Below are 26,600 nucleotides of genomic sequence, written 5' to 3' on the forward strand. Positions count from 1 at the left end.
TATAGGGGTGTATTTTGCTGGTCCGAATGTTCCGAGTAGTAGGGAAAGTATAACCTTCCGCATTCATGGTGAAGTGTAAGAATGAGTTGCGGGTGCTGTCCACACCCAATGATACCCCAGTTACCGTAGAAAGGCAGTTGTAGTGTCAGCTGAGGTCGTCTGGAAGTCTGATCTCTTGAGCACATATACTGTTAGATATTAAAAAGCTCTAGCTTCAGGTTAAAATGAAGAGACACGCTGTCTCCTTTTGACCATTAATTTAGCACAGTAGTGCAAAGATTTGGAGTTATGGACCTCTGTGGTGTGAACCCGTTCCGGCAAGTGATTTTTGTAGAGGTATATAACGATTTGATTTGCATATCACCACCTAAGGATCATTGTGAAAACAAAATCAAGACTCTATATTCTATATTGAAATGTACCACCTCCAGTAACGCTAATTTAGTCTTTTCATGTTTTAGATCCAGTTCAGACGTGCAAAATCCTATTTTAATGAGTTGGTCTTTGAATGATTCAGATCAATTTGAGAAGCTCCACTTCCTGGTACAATGAGTTGGTCTCTAATGTTTCAGGTCCGGTTGTGATGCGCCACTTCATATTAGTTGGTCTCCTATGTTCCAGGCCCAGTTGTCAGCATCACTTCATTTAGTGAGTTGGTCTCTAATGTTTCAGGTCCGGTTGTGAGCATCACTTCCTGTGAGTTGGTCTCTCATCTTTCAGCTCCAGTTGTGATGTGCTACTTCATATAATGAGTTGGTCTCTCACCTTTCAGCTCCAGTTGTGACACGCCACTTCAAATGATGATGTGATCTCTAACGTTTCAGCTCCAGTTGTGACGAGCAACTTCATATGATAAGTAGGTCTCTAATGTTTCAGGTCCAGTTGTGACGCAAAACTTCATAAAAAGAGTTGGTCTCTAATGTTTCAGCTCCGATTGTGATGTGACACTTCATGAGTCTCGATTGTTTCATCTCCAGCTGTGACACGCCACTTCATATTATTTGGTTGCCAATGTTTCGGGTCCAGATGTGATACACCACTTCATATTAGATGGTCTCCAATGTTTCAGGTCCAGTGGTGAGCACCACTTCATATTAGTTGATCTCTTATGTTTCAGGTCCAGCTGTGAGCACCTCTTCATATTAGTTGGTCTCTTACGTTTCAGGTCCAGATGTGATACACCACTTCATATTAGATGGTCTCCAATGTTTCAGGTCCAGTGGTGAGCACCACTTCATATTAGTTGGTCTCTTATGTTTCAGGTCCAGCTGTGGGCACCTCTTCATATTAGTTGGTCTCTTACGTTTCAGGTCCAGTTGTGAGCACCTCTTCATATTAGTTGGTCTCTTACGTTTCAGGTCCAGCTGTGAGCACCTCTTCATATTAGTTGGTCTCTTATGTTTCAGGTCCTGTTGTGAGCACCTCTTCATATTAGATGGTCTCTTATGTTTCAGGTCCAGCTGTGAGCACCTCTTCATATAAGATGGTCTCTTATGTTTCAGGTCCAGCTGTGAGCACCTCTTCATATTAGTTGGTATCTCACGTTTCAGGTCCAGCTGTGAGCACCTCTTCATATTAGTTGGTCTCTTATGTTTCAGGTTCAGTTGTGAGCACCTCTTCATATTAGATGGTCTCTTATGTTTCAGGTCCAGTTGTGAGCACCTCTTCATATTAGATGGTCTCCAATGTTTCAGGTCCTGTTGTGAGTACCTCTTCATATTAGATGGTCTCCAATGTTTCAGGTCCAGTTGTGAGCACCTCTTCATATTAGTTGGTCTCTTATGTTTCAGGTCCAGTTGTGAGCACCTCTTCATATTAGTTGGTCTCTTATGTTTCAGGTCCAGTTGTGAGCACCACTTCATATAAGTTGGTCTCTTATGTTTCAGGTCCAGGTGTGAGCACCACTTCTTATAAGTTGGTCTCTAATTTTTCAGCTCCAGTTGTGACTCACCTTTACATATGAAAAAAATGAGTTGGTCTCTATAGTGATGTAGCTCCAGTTGTGACGCATCACTTCCTACTGTTATGAGCTGATTTGTTTTATGATTCATATCCAGTTGAGTCGCATCACATAGACGAAGCAGATTATTTTCCCAGACTTAATCATTTTTTTCAATATTATGGTTTAAACTCGGCGCTTCTTAAACTCCAAATAATTTCTATAGTCACAGTGACTTTTACTGAATGTAAACATATTGTAGGTATTACCTAGACGACCAAGGTGCCTGGACATGGGTGACACATTGCAACTGTCCGTGGTCACGTGGGCTCCATTCTAAGAAAGCCATGCTATGCTGGACTTTCCCTGTGAAGAATGTGGTCAGTAAAATATAGGGATGCATTTTGCTGGTCCGAATGTTCCGAGTAGTGGAGAAAGGCTTAGTGGTTAAAGCATTGGCTCGTCACACCTAGGGTCGGTTCGATTCCCCGCACGTGTACAATGTGTAAACCCATTTCTGGTGTTCCCCATCGTAATAATTCAGGATTATTACTAAAGGCGGCGTAAAACCGAGGCCAGTGTGTCCTCTAGCCTATATCAAAGCCATAGGCTTTGATGTAAGCTGGTGGACACGCTTGCCTCGGGAAGATGCGCAAAACCATACCCACTCACTCACAGATTTAACCATTGGAATACGTAGCTCTACAAAAAAAAACCCAGCTAAACATATTCGTTGGATATATGGTTGTCTGTCACACAGACCCTGAAACAAATATTTCCAATAAAGCCCGTGCAAATCCATAATAGTTGACAAGTCTAGATCACTGCGGTTTCAGGAAAAACAGTATCTCGGCTACTTTTTATTATATTGTATTGATATGGTATAACGTTTTTTGCTGAAAGCAGATGTCAATGGAGATAAATGGATCAATATATTTTTTTCTACAGAGCTACGTATTCCTGTGATTTAACTACAATAAGTCAACTCACTCTTTCACTCAGAGCATTCCGAAAGAAAGCTTAATCATCTACATGGCGATGCACCCACCGCCCATTTTCATGCTCAGCCACGATCCAGAACTGTTATAAAGACTCTTTTAAACTCACACGTTTCCCAATAATTGTTACACTACAAGGGCCCCAGTCGTGTACGGTTCTGTACTGAATTAGATCTATAGTGCTGTGAAGTCTCTAGCTACATCAAATGTAGTCCTGTGCCATGACTGTGGAACTTATATACTGATGTTTAGCTCATGCGAGCAAACACGACACGCATTTTTTCGCATTTAATTCACACTCGCGTTAATTTCAAGTGTATACATATATATATATATTTCGTAAAGCCTAGGCAAGTCTAGATCAAACTATACACAATTAATCTAGTTTCCTTGATTCCACATATGAAAATAGCATAGGAGGAAAGGTTCTTTTGAAAAAAAATATTTTAAAGACTTGTTTTCAAAGATTAAATTTTAATCTACGTCAAATGATGTGGTATTGAATGTGCAACAACATTTTATGCTAATAGAACATTTAATAATAAATGTCCATAATATATTTATGATCTTATAAATAATTTGCTCCTTAAGATTTCTGTGATGCATATTGATCGCTTTACTAGCCGGAATATTGTAACAAGAGGACAAGATGGTTTTGAGAGAATTCCACCCCATTCACGCACTACCCTCGTTCATGTTCAAACTTCTTTTTTAGCGGTAATCAAGGGCGGGTAACTCTGATACCAAATAAAAGCGCTCAGCTTGTGTCGCGAACCAACACTCGAACCAGTTTAGGTATCATTGTTCAGAGCTCCTCGAACGGCTATCACTGTGGGGAGCTAAGGGGCGGTCGATCCAAATCGGTCTGAAATATTGAACCAAAACAATAATGGCTAGGTTAAAAGTGACCCCACGTAAGAAAAAACATGTCGTTACTAAGAAAACGAGTTCTGAAAGCGAAGCTCAAAGCGGACCTTCCAGAAAAAGCATCCAAGGACGGCGACAGTCGACACTTCCACTCGCCGGCCGCCGACAAAGGTTACAGAAAGGTTTGGGCGAAATGACTGCCACAAGCACGGATACTAATGAAAGAGGTTTGAGAATTATGAGATGCATATTTACAGCCTCACGTTTGTCTTAAAATGACGTGTTTATGTTGTCTCATGTGTGATCGTTTATGTAGAGTGTCAAATAATACTAGTAAAGTGTGCAATAAATGTGGAAGGTTGCATTGCTCATAGTATCAGTCACTGGATATGTACAGACTGCTATCCTATAAGTTATAATATTTCTGAGTGCGGTGTGAAACAACAACTCTAAATATAGTATTAAGTAGGGCTTGGATGTGTAACTCAGGTACACGGGTCGGGTGGGTACCGAGTAGGACCTGGATACCCACAGGACTACCCGGACCCGTGGTTAGTCACTTGATATATTGTTAAAGACAAAAATTATCTAGAACTCTATGTGGTTATGTTCGCATTTCTTTCTGACCCATTCCTTCTGAATTTTGTATGTTTACATAAAGATTAAACTTCAGTAAACTTCAGTGTATGCATAACCTGATTGTCTTATACCCGAATGAAAATAATTTTTGCCAGGGCTACAGTCAAACTTTTCTCAATCTGACAGTTTGTACCTATCTCTTGAGACCTACAGTGGGTACCCGGGTAGGTTCGGGTAATAGGGGGTTGGGTACCCAGGTAGTAAATTTGGACTCATCCCAGCCCTAGTATTAAAATAAGTGTCCATGGTTTCGGTGAACAACATCAGTGTCTTTCTGGCTAAGATGGTGCAGTTTGTTGATGTTATTATTGCACAATTAAGCCAGGAGTGTGAGGATGAATCTGATAGGAAGAAAGTTGTTTTATTTTAAAACCATTTAACTGAACTCACTGTCTTACTTCTCAGAGAGCCGTTCAGTGCCAGTGAGGCTGAGAGTGGCACCGAAATCACTGAAGGCCTGGAAGCCCCTGAGGACTTCCACGAAGAAATATGCCCTGCAACTGTACGACACTGTTGTTGAGTAAGTCACTTCCACATTATACAAGAATATACAATGGGTTATAGTTGAAACAAGACTCTGTGGTTTTGCTTGAAAATGTAACACCACAGGCTTTTCCCTTGCTCGAGGTTTACATTTTCAACCAAAACTTAGGAGTGCTGAGACTAACTAATGAGCTGTCTAAATGACAGGAATACCAGAAAGAAAAGAAAACATTGGGATACCGTTATACACATGTTATGGTGAAATAATACTTTTGTCATAGGATGAAACAAATTCAATGACAGCGGAGGAGAGAAAGACCATTGCAACATGCAGACATGAGTCGGTGACATGTAAGATTGAAGACCCTTTCATCAGACCCGGGGGTACGGGTGGCCCAGTCATCTAATGCGCCACAATTCGCTGTTCAGAGTTGCGTCCCTTGGGCAAGCCAGAAACCTATGGTTGTGGGTTTGAATCCTGGTTCGCCCCAATTGTGTTTCTAGGTTTCACCAAAGTGGTAAACGTCATCCTCCCACCTTAAGCTGACACAACGTGATATAACTGGAATACTGTTAAAGCAGCGTTAAGCCGTATTGTCTCACTCACTCACTCTTTAGTCTTTCATACTCTAAATCTGTTTCACATATAATATATCTATCAGAGTATGGGTGGTCGGGAAGCCTAGTGGTTAAAGTGTTCGCTCGTCACGTCAAAGACCCGGGTTTGAATCCCGACATGAGTACAATGTGTGAAGCCCATTTCTGGTGTCCCCCGCTGTGATATTGCTGGAATATTGCTAAAAGCGGCGTAAAACCATACTCACTCGCTCTATCAGAATACAATGTTGCGTACAAATACCTTTATTAATTTTGTTTTTCAGAATGTTGCTATCAAGAACAAGCGACAATGTTTTAGGAGATGTGCAAAGACATCTGTCTCATGGCCGCAGAAAGTAAGACTCAGTAGTGAAATTAATTCACTCAGATATTTTACTCGATATCCCTCTGCATCATGAACTGGCAAAACCATCCCTTGAAGTTAAAACCCAGGAAGATCTGGGATAGAATACGTCTTCAGCAACCCATGCTTGCCGTTAAAAGGCGTCTATGCTTGTTGTAAGAGGCTACTGATAGGATTGTGTGGTCAGGCTTGCTGACTTGGTTGATGCATGTCACCATATCCCAATGATGGATTGATGCTCATGATATCAATCACTGGACTGTCTGGTCCCGACTTGATTATTTACAGACCACCGTCATGTGGGTGGAATATTGCTGAGTGCGGCGTTAAACAACCAACAAACCAATCTATCATGTCTGTCGGCTGGTTGATGAATCTGATGTTTAAGTTATCATTTCTATGTTTGTGACAGGTTTGCGGACAAGCTGGAGAAGTCGACCGGTCCAGTGAACAACATCACAAACTACAATAATCTTCATAAACTCCTTGTAAGCAAATCAATACAATAACCTTGATTTACTTTACAATTAAATCTCATTCGTCCTGAACGTTTGTTTGGATACCTTCTTTCTTTCTGGAAATTTTTTGTTGCAGCATCTAAGAAGATAGCACTGTGTACTCATTGTGTCATTAAATCTGGAAGTTTGGTTAATTCAGACTATTTGATGAAGAATGGTACCGACAGCACTTATGACTATCCCTACTGTCAACCCTCCCAGCGCTCCCTGACCATCAGCCATGTGTCACCTTTCATGCCCCGCTCCTCCATGGAAACAGACTGCGCTGTCACAGACCACAGTTGCTTCCAAGTTAATGCCTGCAGTTCAGGCTTCACTAGGGATCGATAATTCACATTTGACCTCTCCTTCACCTATGAACAGGTTGAACCGAAAATCGCGCATCCTGGCTGTATTCCATTAGATCCTCCGTGCAGTGCAACTCATGATCAAGTTGGACATTCTATCAGTCATCTTTGACATCCACAAAATGGGCTCCACCAAGTCTGTGTCCCTCTTGTGTTTGGCTCTGGAATTCTTCCATCTGGTCTACTCCCTGAGCATTCAAGCAATGCACATTCCCGGGATCCACAATGTCATAGCCGACTCCCTATTCCGACCAGACCAACCATCGCCGACAGAATGGAGTCTCCATCTGATGATTTCAGGTTCTTCAAAAGGTGGTGGGGCGGTCGGGTAGCCTGATGGTTAAAGTGTTTGCATGTCATGCCGAAGACCCGGGTTCGATTCCTGACATGGGTACAATGTGTGAAGCCCATTTCTGGTGTCCCCTGCTGTGATATTGCTGGAATATTGCTAAAGGTGGCATAAAACCATACTCACTCACTCGAAAGGTGGTGACCACCAACCACCTTTCACTGCTGTTGGTCGTGCCCTATTGCCTTGCTCGAAGTTGGTTCACAGTGCTAGTGAACATCGCAGGGCACTGACGGACGATTTTCTACTCAAGCCTCACTCTCACCTACTGCATGCTTCGCCCTAAACACTGAATCTCTGCGTATGGCTCATCTCCAGAAGTCACTTGTCGCCAAAGGGTATTTGAACAGAGTAGCCAAGACCATCACTGAGGCTCACAGCAACTCCACCAAGCCCTTATATGACCATTTGGAACTTGCTGTGACATCACCACATCGATCTCTGCTGCTCCTCAACAGGTCCCCAAGTATCTACAGCATCTGAGATTGACTCAGAAACTTAACGGCTCCGCTCTGGCTACATATCTCTCTGAGCTCAACTATGTCATTGCCACTACATCCGGAGCGAAGATCTCTATGGTTGCTGCACTACAGTCCCTCATTCGGTCATATCTTGTTGGCTGATCAGTCATCTTGATTCTGTCCTCCTACTTTGGATCTTAATGTCATCCTCCAACTTCTGCAGATTATGAACTGCTAGCAAAGAAGGATTTTGAGTTAGTCACCATAAAGACGTTTTTTCTCCGAGCCCTTGCAACTGCTGCTAGAGTGAGTGAAATCAGTGCTCTTGAGAGTTTTAGAGACTACATAATGGGAAGGTCTCTGTGGAGCTTTGATGTGATTTCATTATGAAGAATCAACTTCTGAGTCAACCAGACCAGCTGTCTACATCCCATCACTGAATTATCTTGAACCCAGACGACCATAAAGACATCTCCTTATTTCCAGTAAGGACCCTCCGCATCTACCTCAAGGCTGTGACACTGCTCATACCCTCCCGAAAGAGACTCTCGATCCCACTTTCCCAGCGGCCACCATGGAAGTCCTCCTCACTGCAGCCTCCTTCTGGGTCCACTCAACTATCCTTCATGCCTACGCTTTAGGTGGATTCCCTCCTCCTCTGACATCCACTCCACATTGGACAAGAGCCATTGCCTCTACCATGGCCTTGCACAGCTTCTGCACCCTGTCCGCCAACATGGAGGGTTGTTTTAGGAAGTCCAACGCTGTCTTTCTCTTCCCACTATCTACGTGACATCTCAGTCACCGACGTTCAGGTCCTGCTCCAATTTGGTCCGGGGGCACGGGTGGCCCAGTCATCTAAGGCAGCACGATTCACTGTGCAGAATTGCATCCCTTGGGCACGCCAAAAACCTATGATTGTGGGTTCGAATCCCGGTTCGCCCCCAATTATGTTTCTAGGTTTGTCAGCACCATACCCGTGCTCGTGGGTTTCACCGAAGTGGTAAACATCTGAGACCTGCATCACTTTAGACTTTCCTCACACATTAAGCTGATATGCCGAGATATAACTAGAATACTGTTACAAGCGGTGTTAAACCCAACTCTTTAACTCACTCATTCACTCCAATTTGGTCCCTTGGCTCTGGTGCAACAGTTGACAACTGCCCACCAGCACAAATAGATCATACCATGTACCTGCTCCTGCAGCACAGTACTCTGTATCCAGTACATACTGAATAAATATTGGATATCCCTCCTTTGTTTATTGTCATTGTTATTCGGGTTCTGAGATGGAGTGCCCAGTGGAGGGTAAAGTGACTCATTTGTGGAGATTATTTAGCACGAGCTTCCTCGTGTCTGTTGCATGGTTGCAGGCTATGGTATATCTGTGCCCCACCGTCCAACCATGGGATAAATGCATTGTGTGAGATTGGATAAGTTTAAAAATTTGAAAATGAATAAAATGAAAGTACCTGTATAAATATACAATTTTTTAATAAAATTTTCAATTATGGCCATGATTTGGTTATTTCTGTTAAAATTATAATGAAATTTTGTACATGTGTAGTACTGAGACTCAAGACTTTTTTTCTTGATATTGTAAAGTGTTGCCTTTGTATTTTGGCCATACTCCCAAATTCTCTTAAGATACATTTCTTTGAACTCTAAGCGACCGCCTCCATGGTCTAGTGGTAGAGCGTCCGCCCGTAGAGCAGAAGGTCTGGAGTTTGATCCCCTGGCTGCGTGGTAACAAAAGACGTTTAAAGATGGTACTTGTTGTTACCCTGTCTGGCGGTCGGCATTAAGGGGCTCAAACAAGGACTGGTCGGCTTGGAGTCAGTAATCCGTGTCTGAGTGGGGAATTCATGTTAAACTGGGGCATGGTATCTCAGTGAGCTAGCACTATAAATCGGCATCAGTCCAGGCTAGTACAAGCAGCCACACATACGTACATGCATGTCGCTATATAAGTGCAATAATCCTGGATGTGACGTGAAACCACATTTTACTCACCACCTCTGTTAAAATTATAATGAAATTTGGTACACTTGGTAGTTAGTACTGAGACTCAACACCTTTTTTTCTTGATATTGTAAACTGTGGCCTTTGTATTTTGACCATACTACCAAACTCTCTTAAGATACATTTCCTCAAACTCTAAGCGGCCGCCTCCATGGTCTAGTGGTAGAGCGGATATCTGGGGTTCGATCCCCGGCCGTGCGATACCAAAAGACGAAAGATGGTACTTGTTGTTACCCTGTCTGGCACTCGGCATTAAGGGGTTAAAACAAGGACTGGTCGGCTCGGAGTCAGTATACTCTGTCTGAGTGGGGTATTCATGTTAAACAGCAGCATGGTATCTAAATGAACTAGCCATGCACGCATGCACGCATCCTCTCCTCAGAAATAAAAAATCATCAGGACCAATGAAGCTGAAACTTCAAACACTTTGTCCAAACCAATGATAAAACTTGAATTTGGTGAAGTGATAGATGCCAATTTTCAAATATGGCTGTCATATAAAAATATATATGAAATGTAATATATGATATGGAATTTGATATTTGTTAGTTTGTTGTGGGATGCTTCTATTTCTTTTTGCAATGTTATTTTTTTTGCCATGTTCTTAATTTCTCGCAAAATGCATAATTATATTCTGACTGTGAATGTAGGTCCCACCGTGTGAACTTAGATCTAACCATTTGACCTTAGATCCTACCATGTCATCATAGATCGGATCATGTGAATGTGGACCCGACTGTCTGAACCTTCTGACAGTCTATTTGGAGAATTTGATGAATTTGACTCATTCATTTGAGCCAATAACTGGCCATGTGTTAACAGTTTTTATTTGTACAATTTTAGAACTCCCAAGAAGAGGCAGATGTGAAGATGGAGGAGACGCTGCAGGGGCAGATAGAGGAGGAAGAGAGGTAGGAAAGACTCAGTAGTGCCCTTATCATTATTCAGCATCACCACAGGAATCTGATTTTAATAATGAAATCATTTGTTTTTTAACTATTAAGCACCTGTATTGAAACAGAAAAGGGAGGCTCCAGATTCTATTATTTAAAGACCGATTTTATATAGCTGGAAAATTGTGAGTACGGCATTAAACAACTAACAAACAGCATGATAACTCTTTTGCACTAACCAGAGAATACACATAAAGCCAATGAAATATACTACTCAAGACAAGTGAAAGCACACCCAAATTTTTCATATGACTATAGTTATTCTGTCACCCTCATGGAGGGTATTGCAACACAAGGGGGCATGGGTGGCCCAGTCGTCTAAGGAGCCGCAATTCGCTGTGAAGAGTTGCGTCCCTTGTGCCCGCCAGAAACCTATGATAGTGGGTTCGAATCCCGGTACACCCCGATTATGTTTCTAGATTTGTCAGCACCATACCCTTGCTCGTGGGTTTCACCAAAGTGGTAAAAGTCTGAGACCTGCATCGCTTCGGGCTTTCCTCTCACATTTAGCTGACACGCGGTGATATAACTAGAATACTTTTAAAAGCGGTGTTAAACCCAACTCACTCACTCACTATTGCAACACACAGCCTTCGAATTGTGGGTGTTCTGTAACTTGTTTTGAGCAGTATATTTCATTGACTTTATGTATTTAATCTCCGGGCAGTCAAGTCTGTAAAGCAAAGTTTAGAAAAGTGTGGTCTCAGTATTGTACGTTGAACTGTTGACAGAAAATGCAGGGACATCGAGGAGGAGATGGAGACGTGCAAGCTTTACGCTGGGGGAGCATCACAGGTGGGAGGTCAACATGTTCTCAAAGGCAGCCTTAGAAACTAACAGTTTCAGTCCACTAGTCCTTATAAATGATAACATAAAGCAAAACCCTTAAAAAGGACAAATTTCTACTGGTTCTTATGATACCTTAACTATTGGGCAGTTTGACATTGACTTTAGAACCAGTGCCACTTTCTAACGCTGCTTAGGCCTATCTATTCCTGTACTTACAGTCCAAATTTATTTTACTTGTTGGACGTGAAAATCAATAGTGCTTGAAATTTTGTGATGTTCATTCTGCTTTTTAGGTTTTACGACTAATGTATAGTATACTGGCTTTTAGAAAACCCAACTAAACAAAACCCTTGAAAATGACAGTTGAGGCCTTGAGAAGGCGTTGAATTTTAATGTTCCAAATCTACATGAATCTTCTTGTAGGATTTACTTTTCTGCTCTACTTTTCAAACTTTATTGCTCATATATACACTGTAAACAGAATTTATGTACTTATCTACTGTGACAAACTCTTTTGTAAATAAGTACTGATACTTTCCAAAGCTTCATTGTTTATCTATGCATTGTAAACAATTTCATATAAAGTAATCGGGCGGGACAAACCCCTGTGGACAAGAAATGATCCTTTTAGTATGATCTGCTCTTTTGTTTTACCATTGTTAGTTTTATATACTCTGTTATCATCTGGCGCTCCATGGTTACTATGGATACCGATTAATGATTAATGTATAATGGGCCGGTGGCCTCCTTACAAAATAAAGTCATTCATTCTACATGAATCTTGCATAACCCAACTCATCCTCTCACTCTATCCTTGATCAAGCTATCCTTGATCAAGCTATCATTATCAAGCTATCATTATCAAGCACTGGTCCCCCAAGACATGATTACTTACAGCCTGCCCTGACAGCTTTAGCATTGCTGTGTTGGCATTGAAGTTGATTCCTTCAATGTGACAATCCATGCATGTGAACTTTCTTTTTCAGCTCCATCCTCTCCTGCAGAGCTGAAGTAAGGACTGAAGGAAGACTACAGCACTTGTCTCGGTGACAGACAAGACTTACGCTCCATCACTAGTCACTGGCCTTCTGGCCAGAATGTCTTGATGTTTTGAGCTGATATTTGGGTCTTAGAAACAAGCCTGAGCAAGTTATTTCCCATAGGGGAATTAAAAAAATATATGTAAATATCCTTTCGGTCTCCAGCCCTTCAGGCAAACCCAACAAATATTTCTGATGAAGGCCAGGAGGCTGAAAACTTGAAATTATGTATATGTACATATAATGTCCCAAGCTCATTCCCAGCGTGGGACACCTTCGTTACACTCTTGGTAATATCGCTGCCACCAGTGTGGGCGCAGCCATCTTGAAATTTGCCCTCTAGCCCCAAATGTAGTAACGTTTATAGTTTTTGGAATGCCATCATGGTGAATTTTGAAAATGTTTAAGACTGACCATATTTCCCAGATGAATTAACCTTATTGTTTGTTTAATCGGCTTGGTTCTAGATTGCTGGTGAACAGAAAATCAACCAACTTCTCCCTTACATTCTATACCAATTACATGATAGTTGTACTGAAACAGAAATTCAAATTGACAAACAAAGAAAATAATTTTCCAGGGGGAAGAGTATTCAGTGTCACAGCAGTCATCACTTGTTTGTAAACATAACGGTTGGTTGCGAGTTCAACTCCAAGCATGGTTGTAGCCACCTATCACAGCGGGGAGCTTTCACTGGTGGCAGCGATAGAATGGAGAGCTCTGGATTGGGATGTTGCTGCAAGGAGCTTGATAATGTCAGTGAAATAAACCTTGTGTACATAATTCTAAATTAGCCTAAGTAACTGAAAGTAGGTTTGAACATGAAGGTCTTGATTTGTGAAACTTGATTAAACCTGCTCCACGTAGAAAGAAATATTAGGTTGCATTTTTCAAAAATAGGTTGCACTGGTGCATGTTTTGTGTAGCTTAATTGAGCCTTTTACTTGCAATGTGAACCATTGAATCTCTGACAAGTGGAGAAAAATAGGTTTTCCAATCACAAATGAAGACACCAGCTCAGACAAAATATTATTGAAATGACACAATAGATTGACTGACCTTTTGAACAATAGACGTTATCTTCAAGTACTTGCATGTGTGTTTATATGTCGCAAATACTTGAAAAAAAAATCGTCTATTGTTCCTGCCACAGGCAGTTTAATGTGTCCTCCCAATAATATAGACAGTGTGTTGATGTGACATTGCAACAGACCCATGAAGAGCTGGGTTAGAACAGGTCTTCAGCAGCCCATGCTTGTCGTAAAGGTGACTATGCTTCTTGTAAGAGGCCACTAACGGGACCAGGTGTCAGCGTCACTGACTTGGTTGCTTCATGTCATCATATCGAAAATTGCATAGATCATTGGTCATGATGTCAGTCACTGGATTGTGTTGTTCAGACTCGATTATTTACAGACCGTCGTCATATGCATGGAATACTGCTGAGTGCGGTGATAAACAACAAACAGACGACACACAAACATTGCGTCGCTTTGTAAACAATAAAACTGATAGTGTGAACTGGACAACATAGACAAAGAAATACAATGTTTATATTAAGTAAGAATTACTGAAACAATTTTCACCAATAATGAGGAATCAGTATAATTTGTGAACTGTTACTGACATCTTGGTCGTGAAAACAAAACTTCATACATCCCATGACTGTGCATCGGTTTGCTGATTCTGGGTTTGAATCCAAGATGCGTCCAAATTATGTACCTAGGTCTTTCTCCATAAACCAGAGGGTAAAGGAATTGCTACCCAAAGCGGCATTAACCAAACTCAGTTCTTGTATTGTCATATTTGCCATGATTATTTTTCTTGGTTTGCCAGCCCCACACCCGTTTTCATGGGCTTTACAACAGTGATCATCTTCCCGAGGCAAGGGAGTTAACTGACTATAAAAGTTCAGTTTAAACCCTTGCCGAACTAAGCTGGATTTATGGAGTTATATTTTGGCTGGATTAACGATTAAATTCATAGTCCACTTAAAATCGCGTAACTAAATCGACATCCGGTTTGTAAACTGGCGTGCAGATTTCGGTCAATTGCAAGATTTGCAAAGCATGTGTGCTGTCAACTCCAAAAGATATTTTTTTCCAAATCGTCATGTCTTAATGAAGCTGTTTGCGAAGTTAATGCACTTTGCGAAGTAAGACCCGTTTCATTACAGTATCAATTAAGATGATGATAATCTTCACTGGGCGCCACCATTTTGTTTGAAGCAAACGCAAGTGATATGAGAGGTGGAATCTGATTGGTCAATAGGAGGGACATAACTCGCAATAGCCACTGGAGGTGCTACGATCGAATCCGGAAATTCCAGCCCAGTTCAGCAAGGGTTGAAACTGGACTGTTACAGTCATGCTGGTGTGGGCAAGGGACGCAACTCTGCACAGCGAATTGCGGCGCGTACCACGACTGAGCCACCGGTGTCCCCACTGGACTGAACTGAACTTTATTTCATAGCATGTTCAGGTTAACAGAGATCGATAATACACATTCATGCACTTATATGTCACCTTTATGTACAATCATAATAAATCATAATAAGTTTTATAATAAACTAACGGACGAAAGAAACGCAACGAAGCAATTTTCTAGTCTAAAAAAACAAAACAGACGCAAAATTTAGTAACAGTTGTTTTATTACAAAAAAAATAAATTATTCATTTGTAAATGACAAGATAAAAACCCATGTACTTAAAAGTTCTGCAGACATGTTTATCATGCTGGGTGCACTGTCCGGTATTCGATCACACCCGCAGAGTCGACGTCGATCTCTTTTAACGTCCCGTGTTACACACATGACTCAATATCGGATGTGTCGATGCAGGCCCTAACACGACGTCGAACTGAGTACACGAGTCTCCTGACATCCTGATTAGGGATCCTACGCCATTCTTCCTGCAGGGCAATTGCAAAGGCATCCCTCGTCAATGGCGGATGTTGACGTTTCCGAATCATGTGTCCAAGTTGCTCCCAGAGGTGAACAATTCTTTTACTTTATACATGTCATTGTTAACATGTACAGGGGAATGATGGTAACTCTTTAACATCTTAGTTTTTTTCCTGTTTTCTCTTGCAGTCACCGCTCACAAATGTTATAAAAATAATTCAGTTTGATCAACTATATGAAGCAAAATGGTCGATTGGAAAAGTTTTAGAGTGAGATGATATGTAAGGAATCTGATTTATGGATTGCCTACTTTCATATAGACAAGTCATGTTGAGCTCGGTGGGGCACTTGAAGGAGTGAGTGAGTATGGTTTTACGCCGCTTTTAGCAATATTCCAGCAATATCACGGCGGGGGACACCAGAAATGGGCTTCACACATTGTACCCATGTCAGGATTCGAACCCGGATCTTCGGCGTGACGAGCGAACGCTTTAACCACTTGGCTACCCGACCGCCCCGCACTTGAAGGAGCCCATGATCCCTGCAACGTGCTCCTACGTCGCCCCCTTTTGCAAACTAACGATGACTCTCTCCCTTTTGCTCTGTGGTTAGTCGCGGCATGTTCGTTGTTTTAAACGGTTGTATATGACGATAGAGAACAATCCTACTCATGTTTTATACCAAAATTTCATACGGACAACTTGTGCACATTTTGCAATTTATAAGTGATTAAATTCACTTTTCTCGCAAATCACGGGAAGCACATGCACGTTTACAAGGAATAGGTAAGTTGCATTCCAGCTACTGTTTTCGTGCTGTTTGGCAAATTTGTTGAAAACTGAAGACCGTTATTTATTTGGTGGCGTTTCTTTTCCCGCTAGTTTAGATTAACAGAAAATTGATAACTTCGTCATGGTAAGTGTATCATTTCAACTGGTATTTTGGCCGATACCATGATGTATTTTTACATGTATATTTTTATGTAATAGTTATGTATATATGTATGTAATTAAACAAAATAAAATTGAAAATACTAAACTAAAATAAACAAAACTGAAATAAAAGTGACACTGAATTTAATTCACGTACTTCATATATAGTGCCTGCAATAAAACGGGACGCGTGAAGATCTGGGTTAGGATAGGTCTTCAGCAACCCATGTTTGTCGTAAGAGGCGACAAAGGGATCGGGTGGTCAGGCTCGCTGACTTGGTTGATGCAGGTCATTACTTGGATTGTCTTGTCCAGACTCGATTATTTACAGACCGCTGGAATATTTGTGAGTGTCGTAAAAGAACAAACCGACAAACAACCAGCAACAAGACGGTGTCCGTACTGAAGCAGTTTAGTCTTGTTTTTACTATATCCCGCCAGATTCACCCAACATCAAATTATCAGATTCACCCAACCACAGCAGATATCGGGACATCAAATTATCAGATTCACCTACCACAGCAGATATTGGGACATCAAATTAGATTCACCCAACCACAGCATATACCGGAACATCGACTTTTCAGATTCACCCAACCACAGCAGATATCGGGACATCCACTTATCAGACACCCACAGCAGATATCGGGACATCAAATTATCAAATTCATCCAACCACAGCATATACCGGGACATCGAGTTATCAGATTCACCCAAGGTACCGGGTCATCGAATCTTTCTTTGCCTTTGGGGGCACAGATATTCGATTTCGGCCATGTCCGTTAGATCAGCCGTCAGCTGATTGACTGTATCATTTATTCATGGGGTCGAATTGGATGAAACATTTGTATTTATAAATAGAGGAAATGATATGAACGATCATGTAATACCATGTTTACGACACGAGTGTCTTAATTCAGGAATTTAGGCACTAGCTTCGTAAACATAGTATGACATGAACACGAATATATAATGTTCTATTTAATACCGAAGAAGATGTCTGCATACAGAGACATTTTAGTGTTTACCTATCAGGACAGCAAGTCGCAACAGCAGCAGAGCCACAATTTGTCGAATGACGTCAACAACCTTCAGCAATGACGTCGTTTCTAGAGTGACGTCATTCCGACCACGTCTCATGTTTGCCCTCGGAGATAATAAACATTTATCATCCAAAACTGGCTCCCACAGGAGATATCGCTTGGGTGCTTTGCAGACCATTGTGACGTCATTGGCTATCACTAATGGCGCTGCTACTGAAGTTGTTAGCAGTACTTTTTACACTTAAGACTGCTTATTACTGTCTACAAACTGAAAAAGTTGGAAGAATGATGTTGAATGATAAATAAAATCTCACCCTCGTGTCTTTTGATATCAAATATATCAACACTCGTTGATAAAAGTGGAAAAGCTTCTCGGCAAGCCTCGGAGTTTTTCCACTTTTATCAACTCGTGTTGATATATTTGATATCAAAAGACACTTGGGTGAGATTCTCTACATTTATTACCTCTTAGGAGGTGACTAAATCAGTGGACAGAATCGTTTCAAACTAACGTACGTCATGTAAAACAAGTGTTACAAATACAGCTGTTATCCCAATCATCTCTATGGTAACAAGCTCGCGCTGATATTTGTACTACTAGCTAATTGTGTAAAATATTTTTAGCAGTTTTTCACAGGTCTGTTGCCAGGCACGAACAAACGTCATATGTGCATTTTGTAACACAGCAAAGGAACAACAATATATATTCAGGTGCTGAGACAATTTCTTTTACTTGTACAAGGTGTCTGCAATGGCCATCGTAGTTTACTAAGTGACGACAGCCTTTTTGTTGGCGACTTGTACCCCAAGTGATGGAATACATTTCACTATCACCCATGGGTAATTCAACAGCACCGGGCGAAACGATGTCGGGGTGTACCTTGCTTTCCCCGGTGAAGGGCGTTTTGTTCTTCGTGAATGTAGTTGCAGTCTTCGTCAACATTGTCCACATGATAGCGGTGAAACCACAAAAGAAGGCAGCCAATGCATCTGATGTACTGCAGTGGGCGAAGACGACGGTGGCGGTGCTGGCGTTGCTGATTGTGGTTCCGTTACATTCCACGGTGTTCTCTCAGGTCGAACAATGGCCAGCATTTGAAGAAGTTGCAGCAGGTAGAGAATTTCTTTCATTTCGTTGCACGCTTTCGCCGTTAATTGTTGAGACTGCGGTACAATGAAATCCTATTAATCAGAATAGCATCGTTTACAAGGGAATCGTCCCGATTGAAGAAAATCCGTATGAACGACTAACTGGTATGTATATAATAACGTGGGGACCCGTGACGATTCCGGGGTAGAATAGGTCTTCAGCAACCCATACTTGCCGTAAAAGGCGATTATGCTTGTCGAAAAGGCGACTAACGGGATCGGGTGGTCAGGCTCGCTGACTTGGTTGATACATGTAATCGATCCCAATTGCATGGATCGATGCTCATGATGTCAATCACTGGATTGTCTAGTCCACACTCGATTATTTTTACAGACCGCCGCCATATAGCTGGAATATTGCTGAGTGTGGCGTTAAACAACAAACAGTGTTGCAGGGGAGCTGTGTTGCAGTCATTAAGGGCACCGAGGTCAAATGATTACACATTCTAACAACTATAAATGGACTTTACCTATATATAGGTGAGATGATGTGGGGTTTAACGTCGCGTTAAATACTGCACTTATACAGCCACATGCATGGATGTGTGTGTGGCTGCTTGTACTAGTCCGGACAATTGCCAATTGTGTAGTGCTAGTCCACTGAGATATCATGTCACGGTTTTATATGAATACCCCACTCAGACACAGTATACTGACACCGAGCGTCAGGCAGATGTAACAAGAAGTGCCATCTTTAAACGTCTTTGTTTGACCAGCAGTGCATGAATAATCATGAAATTTCAAGTTAGTATCTAGAAATTTTCAACTTATGTATCTTGAAATTTCAACTTAGCATCTTGAAATTTCAATATAGAATGTAACTTGAAATTTCAACTTAGTATCTTGAAATTCCTAACGTGTGAGTCGCCCGGTGGCGATTTGAGGGAGTCTGTTCCTCTCCTCTTTTTTTTGAAGAATATGTATCTACCTCAGTACAAAGGAAAATGGGTGATACATTTTCTGGTGTCCCCTGCCGTGATATTACTGTAGTATTGCTAAAAGCGGCTTAAAACCATACTAACTCACTCACCCATGCCTATGCTTGTTGGTTTCTCTAAAGAGGTAAAGTCGAAGACCTCCATTAATTTCGGGCATTCCTCGTTCATTGAACACCGTGATATAATGCTTTCACGACCCTCCCCGAAATGATAATATACAAATGCATTTTTAAAAAAATATAACGTGTCATTCTTCATGACCTTTCCCGAATATGTGTATTATTTATTATGACCCTCCCAAAGGGCCTGTCATACTTTTGGTCACCCTGCCCTGATTTCCATGGTTCATAACGTTTGGCGATCACGCTCGTTGACTTGGTTGAGGCACGTCATAGCATCCCATAGATCCACGTTCATGATGTCAATCACTGGGTTGTCTAGTCCAGACCGCCGCCATACAGCTGAAATATTGCCGAGTTCGGTGTGAAACAACAAACACGCAAATAAACAAACAACACATCGGAATAATCAAGACCCCTCACCCCCACCCCCACACACTCTACACACTATATAATGTGTAACTGCTACTCTGTTAAATATGCGTCAGGCCAAACTAACTCACTCAGGTGGTTCTTTTAATTTCAGTTCTACTTCAACACTTCCTTGTGGATTTCTACCCCCTTGGTCTTTTAGCCCTGGCAGTGACTCGACTCCGGGTGTGTTTATGCAAAGGCAATGCTGACGTGCTCATTACAAAGATGTCTGCCTTTCTTACCCTTGGACTGTGCTTGCTACCGTTGAGCATCAGCGTCATCCTCAACGCCTTCATCTCCTTCAACATCGCCGACTCTGGCAGCTCCTGCCTCGTCCACTATTGCATCAACACGACACGGACACCTGGTCAGAACCTTCAGTCCTGGTTCCATCTCTTTACCATTATAACGTTTGACATCCTTCCAGTCATCCTGACGTTTGTCCTGTACGGTGTCATTCAAAAGACGTACCGCGAATCTGAGAACAACATCCAACGGCGGCGGACACTATGTGGCACACAGCAAAGACGCATGACAATTGTGCTCCATCGCAAAAGTGGGCGATCCATAGGCTTGTCCCTTTTCCTTTTGACCTTCACCATCCTAATTGCCTGGACACCGTATGTAGCGTTACGGCTCATGTCGTGGTTGGAAACTCCAATGAACCAAGGCATGCATCACGCGATGACCCTTTACTGCATTGTCTTCCTGTATCTGCTGTCTCCTGTGGGAGAAGGGTTGCTTCTCAGTCAGAAACGGGAGAACGTTTCGGACATCTTCAAGTCGGCCTATGCTGCGATACAGGCAAGATTTCGGGTGGAGCCTTATCCCAGGAGTGTTGTGGGGTTTCCCAATAATGAATTAATCGATGAACAAATTGTTTATAAATCGAGACAACCAACCAACCTAGACATGATGCACGTTAACGAAAGACACACTCCAATTTTTTTCTTAGGCAACGACCAAGAAATCATTCAGTCGGTACAGTCCCCACACGGCGCTAACTGTTCGAGAGAATGGTTGTGGAAGAGACAAGATTCGCATATTGGTGTCGAAGGGCAAACTGTGGCTCGCTTTTCTAATCAGAAAGATACATCTGTTCCGAATGTGGAGGCCAAGCCGAGGAAGAGAAAGGTTTGCTTCTCCACGGACGCGGAGGAAGAGAGTTGTGTGTGCACCAATAGCGATCAAACACGTCAAAGAATAAGCATATCATCTAAGATGAGGTGGTCGCCTTACGGGCTGGCACAAAAGGAATACAAGGGCACCGCGAGCCCAAGACACACACCACCCTTCTCACCATGTAGACCTCACTTTTCTATTCCGACAGATTGTCGTGATGACGTTGTAAATACTTGCTGCTACCAGAAGAACCGAAAGCCACTCATCAACAATAGTCATATTTATCAGAGGAGACAAATAGATTTGACGCAGTTAAATATATCCGAATCTGGGGAAGATATGCAATGTTATTTTAGTGACTGCGAAAGTAAGAGATGCACTACCCGATATTCCTGTCACCCTCACAAGTGTTCTTGTATGTTGAATAGATCACCAGTACGTCATTATAAGCTGCCTCGCGACGTTTACACTGAGAACAACAGTCCGAACTTATACTTCACTCGGCAAGGTACAATCGGGCACATAGGTAGGACCGACAGTCAACACTACACCTCCTCGGAAGCAACATTGAGTCGACAACATTCATCGCTTGACACGGTTTTTGGGTATATCTCGCCCAAGACCCACTCTGGACTGAGCATCCCCGAAACATCTCCGGGTGAAACTCGTCATGCTGAACTGCCACTAAGGGATTTTTTTCCAGGAACATTTTTGGAGCAGTTGCCTGCAAATGAAATCCGTTCCCAAGGAATGTTTACTTGCCCGATTACCGATTCAGTTCAGGTCCAGGTAAAGAAACGAAGATCAGGGTCGGTCTGTGCACCAATGCAGAATCCCCACTGGCGTCGTGAAATACAGCAGCAGGAATACGGTCCTCAGAATAATGGGTCAACTTCGGGCGCGGTATCGCCGACACGCTTGTACAATCAGCCTCCAAAAGTGCATTTTGATGAAGCAGAGGCTCCATCGTCGAAAAAAATCAAAGGTAAATCGGAGGACGTTCGTCAGGATAGTAAAGCAATCCAAAAGGGTCGACCACCCAAACTTGCCGACTACTTTTGAAGGTTGAAACGTTCGTCGGGACAGTAAATCAAAATTGATACAGACAGTTTTGATGAAGCAGTCGGGTAGCCTAAACGTTTCCATTTTCAAAAAGACAGTACTTCAATGTTGTATAGGATGTTAACAGTTTCATCCTGTTTCGAAAAATATACTGAACCGCAAAAGAAACGTCACAATGGATAGATACATGAGAAACCTTATTTGTCCAAACACTGTGAACATACTTTGAGAGATGGAACTTGGAAAAACTGATCATCAAGGTTGAAATTAAAGTGTCAAATGTTCTTAAAGTGAAACACAACACTAGTCTCTGAGAAAATGACATCACATCTCGTGTGTCCGCCATGTGCATTGATGACTGCCGTGCAACGTCGATACATGGAATGGATGAGGTGGTTGATGAAGGCAATAGGCACTGATGCAGTTCAGCTGCAGTTGTCGGCTTTGGTCGGACGTCATTCAGCCGTCTTTAAATCTCGTCCCACGGGTGCTCAATGGGATTTAAATCGGGACTGAAGGCAGGCCACTGTATGGTTCTGATGCCATTCTGCTGGAGGAAGTCTCTTGGTGCTCTCGCAGTGTGGGCACGGGCGTTATCATGCTGAAATGAGGTATGGTGTGTGGTCTCAAGACTTGATCAATGTACCGAGCTGCTGTGACACCATTGCCTCTCCCTGGACCGATGTTCTGGAAGACCACAGGGCCGACCCTCTGCAAGACCAATTCCACCCCACACCATGATGCTCGGACCACCCTACGAGTCTCTCTCAACAACACAAGCATCCGAATAACGTTCCCCACGGCGTCGCCAGACTCTCTCTGCCATCTGCTGTTGAGATACAGTAACGGCTCTCGTCTGAGAAGAGGACTTTTCTCCACTACTGGTGGCGCCAATGCTGGTGCTGTGTTGCCCACTGACAACGGTCCCGGCGATGACGTGGTGTCAGAATGGGTCCTCGGTGTGGCCTGTGACAGTGGAGGTGTCTGCTCGTCAATCGTCGAAGCACTGTGTCCGCACTAATGTGTCGCTGGTGTGTCCCCACGTTCTGTCGAGCAGTTTTCGCAGCAGTAACAACATGCTGTCGCACAATCTGACGATCGTGACGTCGTGTGGTGACCCTTGGTCTTCCACTATGTGGTCGGTCATCTGTAGTGTTGGTGGGATGGTACCGTTGCTGGAGCCTGTACATGGTCCTTACATGGATTTGAAATGCATTGGCTACTTGCCGGGCGGTTTGTCCAGCTTGCAAACGTCAAAGGGCTTGGTGTCGCTGACTTCTTGGCAATCTTGGCATGTGGTAGCAATTCAATAACGAATGAATGTTATCCGATCTGGTTGGATTTTTATGGGGCAAGAAATGGGGGAACGAATGTGCATTTCAATTTGCACGGAACTCACGTGCATCGGGTTACAATGGGTGTTGCCGTGATGCGTTTGGGCGACCGGTTTTTTTGTCATCTGCTTTGGTTTATTTTATCAAATTTCATATTTCCGGACAAGGTAATGTTAACTTTCAGAAACTTTGACAAAAAGTACCCAGATATTTAAATGACAACTTTTCATGCAATGTTACTTGGCGTGACGTTTCTTTTGCGGTTCAGTATATATCAAGTGGCCTCTAAGACGAAATTAGAATGAAGAATTGTAGAAGGGTTGTTCGTTTGATAACATGGTTGTAGCCAGGTCAACTGCCGCCCACAGGGCACTGTAAAATGATAACGCGCTTATATCCAGGCAAACGGATGTCCACTGGTCTCTGCAGAAGGGTTGAGCATTTGATAACATGCTAATAGCCATGTAAAGGGATGTCCCCTGGGCGCTGTAGAGTGAATGATTGAGTATGGTTTCACGCCGCTTTTTATCAATATTCCAGTAAAAACACACCACCCCAGGCACTGTAGAAGGGTTGTCTATTGGATAACATACTTATAGCAAGGTTAACTGTTGTCCACAGGGCACTGTAGAAGGGTTGTCTATTGGATAACATACTTTTAGCCAGGTAAACTGCTGTCCACAGGGCACCGTAGAAGGGTTGTGCGTTTGATAACATGCTTATTGCCAGGTAGAGCTATGCATTTGATAACATGCTTATGGGCAGAAAAGCTGTTGTCCAAGGAGCACTGTAGAAGGGTTGTCTATTGGATAACATACTTATAGCCAGGTTAACTGTTGTCCACAGGGCACTGTAGAAGGGTTGTCTATTGGATAACATACTTTTAGCCAGGTAAACTGCTGTCCACAGGGCACTGTAGAAGGGTTGTGCGTTTGATAACATGCTTATTGCCAGGTAGAGCTATGCATTTGATAACATGCTTATGGACAGAAAAGCTGTTGTCCAAGGAGCACTGTAGAAGGGTTGTCTATTGGATAACATACTTATAGCCAGGTTAACTGTTGTCCACAGGGCACTGTAGAAGGGTTGTCTATTGGATAACATATTTATAGCCAGATAAACTGCTGTCCACAGGGCACTAAAAAGGGCTGTGCATTTGAAAACATGCTTATGGACAGAAAAGCTGCCCGTCCATAGGGCACTGTAGAAGGGTTGTCTACTGGATAAGATACATACAGCCAGGTAAACTGCTGTCCACAGGGCACTGTAGAAGGGTTGTCTATTGGATAACATACTTACAGCCAGGTTAACTGTTGTCCACAGGGCACTGTAGAAGGGTTGTCTATTGGATAACATACTTATAGCCAGGTAAACTGCTGTCCACAGGGCACTGTAGAAGGGTTGTCTATTGGATAACATACCTATAGCCAGGTAAACTGCTGTCCACTGGGCACTGTAGAAGGGTTGTCTACTGGATAAGATACTTATAGCCAGGTAAACTGCTGTCCACAGGGCACTGTAGAAGGGTTGTCTATTGGATAACATACTTATAGCCAGGTAAACTGCTTTCCACAGGGCGCTGTAGAAGGGTTGTCTATTGGATGACATACTTATAGCCAGGTTAACTACTGTCCACAGGGCACTGTAGAAGGGTTGTCTATTGTGCATTTGATAACATGCTTATGGACAGAAAAGCTGCTGTCCAAGGAGCGCTGTAGAAGGATTGTCTATTGGATAACATACTTATAGCCAGGTTAACTGATGTCCACAGAGCACTTTTGAAGGGTTCTCTATTGGATAACATACTTATAGCCAGGTTAACTGCTGTCCACAGAGCACTGTAGAAGGGTTGTCTATTGGATAACATACTTATAGCCAGGTACACTGCTGTCAACAGGGCACTGTAGAAGGGTTGTCTATTGGATAACATACTTTTAGCCAGGTAAACTGCTGTCCACAGGGCACTGTAGAAAGGTTGTCTATTGGATAACATACTTATAACCAGGTTAACTGTTGTCCACAGGGCACTGTAGAAGGGTTGTCTATTGGATAACATACTTTTAGCCAGGTAAACTGCTGTCCACAGGGCACTGTAGAAGGGTTGTGCGTTTGATAACATGCTTATTGCCAGGTAGAGCTATGCATTTGATAACATGATTATGGACAGAAAAGCTGCCCGTCCACAGGGCACTGTGGAAGGGTTGTCTATTGGATAACATACATATAGCCAGGTTTACTGTTGTCCACAGGGCACTGTAGAAGGGTTGTCTATTGGATAACATACTTATAGCCAGGTTAACTGCTGTCGACGGGGCACTGAAGAAGGGTTGTCTGTTGGATAACATACTTATAGCCAGGTTAACTTCTGTCAACGGGGATCTGTAGAAGGGCTGTCTTTTGGATAACATACTATAGCCAGGTAAACTGCTTTCCATAGACATTTATGGGTAAATGGATGTGAAATGCATGCATTGTCAAGTTATAAGTGTATTTGTGTCTTTTAAGTTAACGTTAAATATGGTGTATAAAATATACATAAAAATCTATTAATAAAAGATTTGCAAGTGTAGTTTTGTCATTCAGAGTGACAAAAAATATCCACATGAGGGTTGATAGGGGTTTCGAAAGTTTTCGAAAAACTTTTATGGTAGAACATTTCCAAATTTGAATCTTCAGTGGCGGAGGCCACCTTTCCGCAAATACTTGGTGTCATCAGTATTTGATAGTAATTCATAAATACATGCTCATGATATAGTCAGATTCGTACAATGGAAAGGATTTTGTCGCTTCTATTTTGTTCGTTTGTTGTTAACGCCACACTCAGCAATATTCCAGCTTTTTGGCGGCGGTCTATAAAATGATCGAGTCTGGACCAGACAATCCAGTGATTGACATGAACATCGATCTATGCAATTGGGAAACGATGACAGGCATCAACCAAGTCATTGAGCCTGACCACCTGATCCCGTTAGTCGCCTCATACGACAAGCATAGAGTTTCAGTGTGCTTTTCCATCATTCGCCACAATAATGAGTGGGGAATATTATGTGTGTTCTTGTAAATGTTATGTTGTGCAATAAACACAATGAATAAAGTGTTTTTTTTACAATTTTCATTGATCCAGACTCTGGAATATACAGTTCAATCTATCATATTTGTTAGTATACTGGCACACTTTGAGAGAACGCATATTCAATTTTTAAAATATTTGGCAAA

At 42.4% G+C, this 26,600-nt stretch overlaps 2 protein-coding genes across 2 annotated transcripts; both read left to right on the forward strand.

Moving 5' to 3' along the window:
• Positions 1-3,723: 3,723 nt before the first annotated feature.
• Positions 3,724-13,406, forward strand: LOC139455456 (centromere protein Q-like). Its single transcript, XM_071237007.1, has 7 exons — positions 3,724-4,031; positions 4,849-4,963; positions 5,808-5,879; positions 6,300-6,375; positions 10,431-10,498; positions 11,272-11,335; positions 12,316-13,406. The coding sequence occupies exons 1-7, from the start codon at positions 3,827-3,829 to the stop codon at positions 12,337-12,339; spliced, it is 624 nt and encodes a 207-aa protein (XP_071093108.1). The 5' UTR covers positions 3,724-3,826; the 3' UTR covers positions 12,340-13,406.
• Positions 13,407-18,112: 4,706 nt separating this feature from the next.
• LOC139454880 (uncharacterized) lies at positions 18,113-22,050 on the forward strand. Its single transcript, XM_071236496.1, has 4 exons — positions 18,113-18,359; positions 19,979-20,670; positions 20,953-21,034; positions 21,767-22,050. Exons 1-4 carry the CDS (start codon positions 18,113-18,115, stop codon positions 22,048-22,050), a joined length of 1,305 nt encoding a protein of 434 aa, XP_071092597.1.
• The last annotated feature ends 4,550 nt before the right edge of the window (positions 22,051-26,600 follow it).

This window comes from Haliotis cracherodii, unplaced genomic scaffold, assembly GCF_022045235.1.
Source record: "Haliotis cracherodii isolate W230 unplaced genomic scaffold, xgHalCrac1.p SCAF_11, whole genome shotgun sequence".
In the NCBI taxonomy this organism is placed as follows: Eukaryota; Metazoa; Mollusca; class Gastropoda; order Lepetellida; family Haliotidae; genus Haliotis; species Haliotis cracherodii.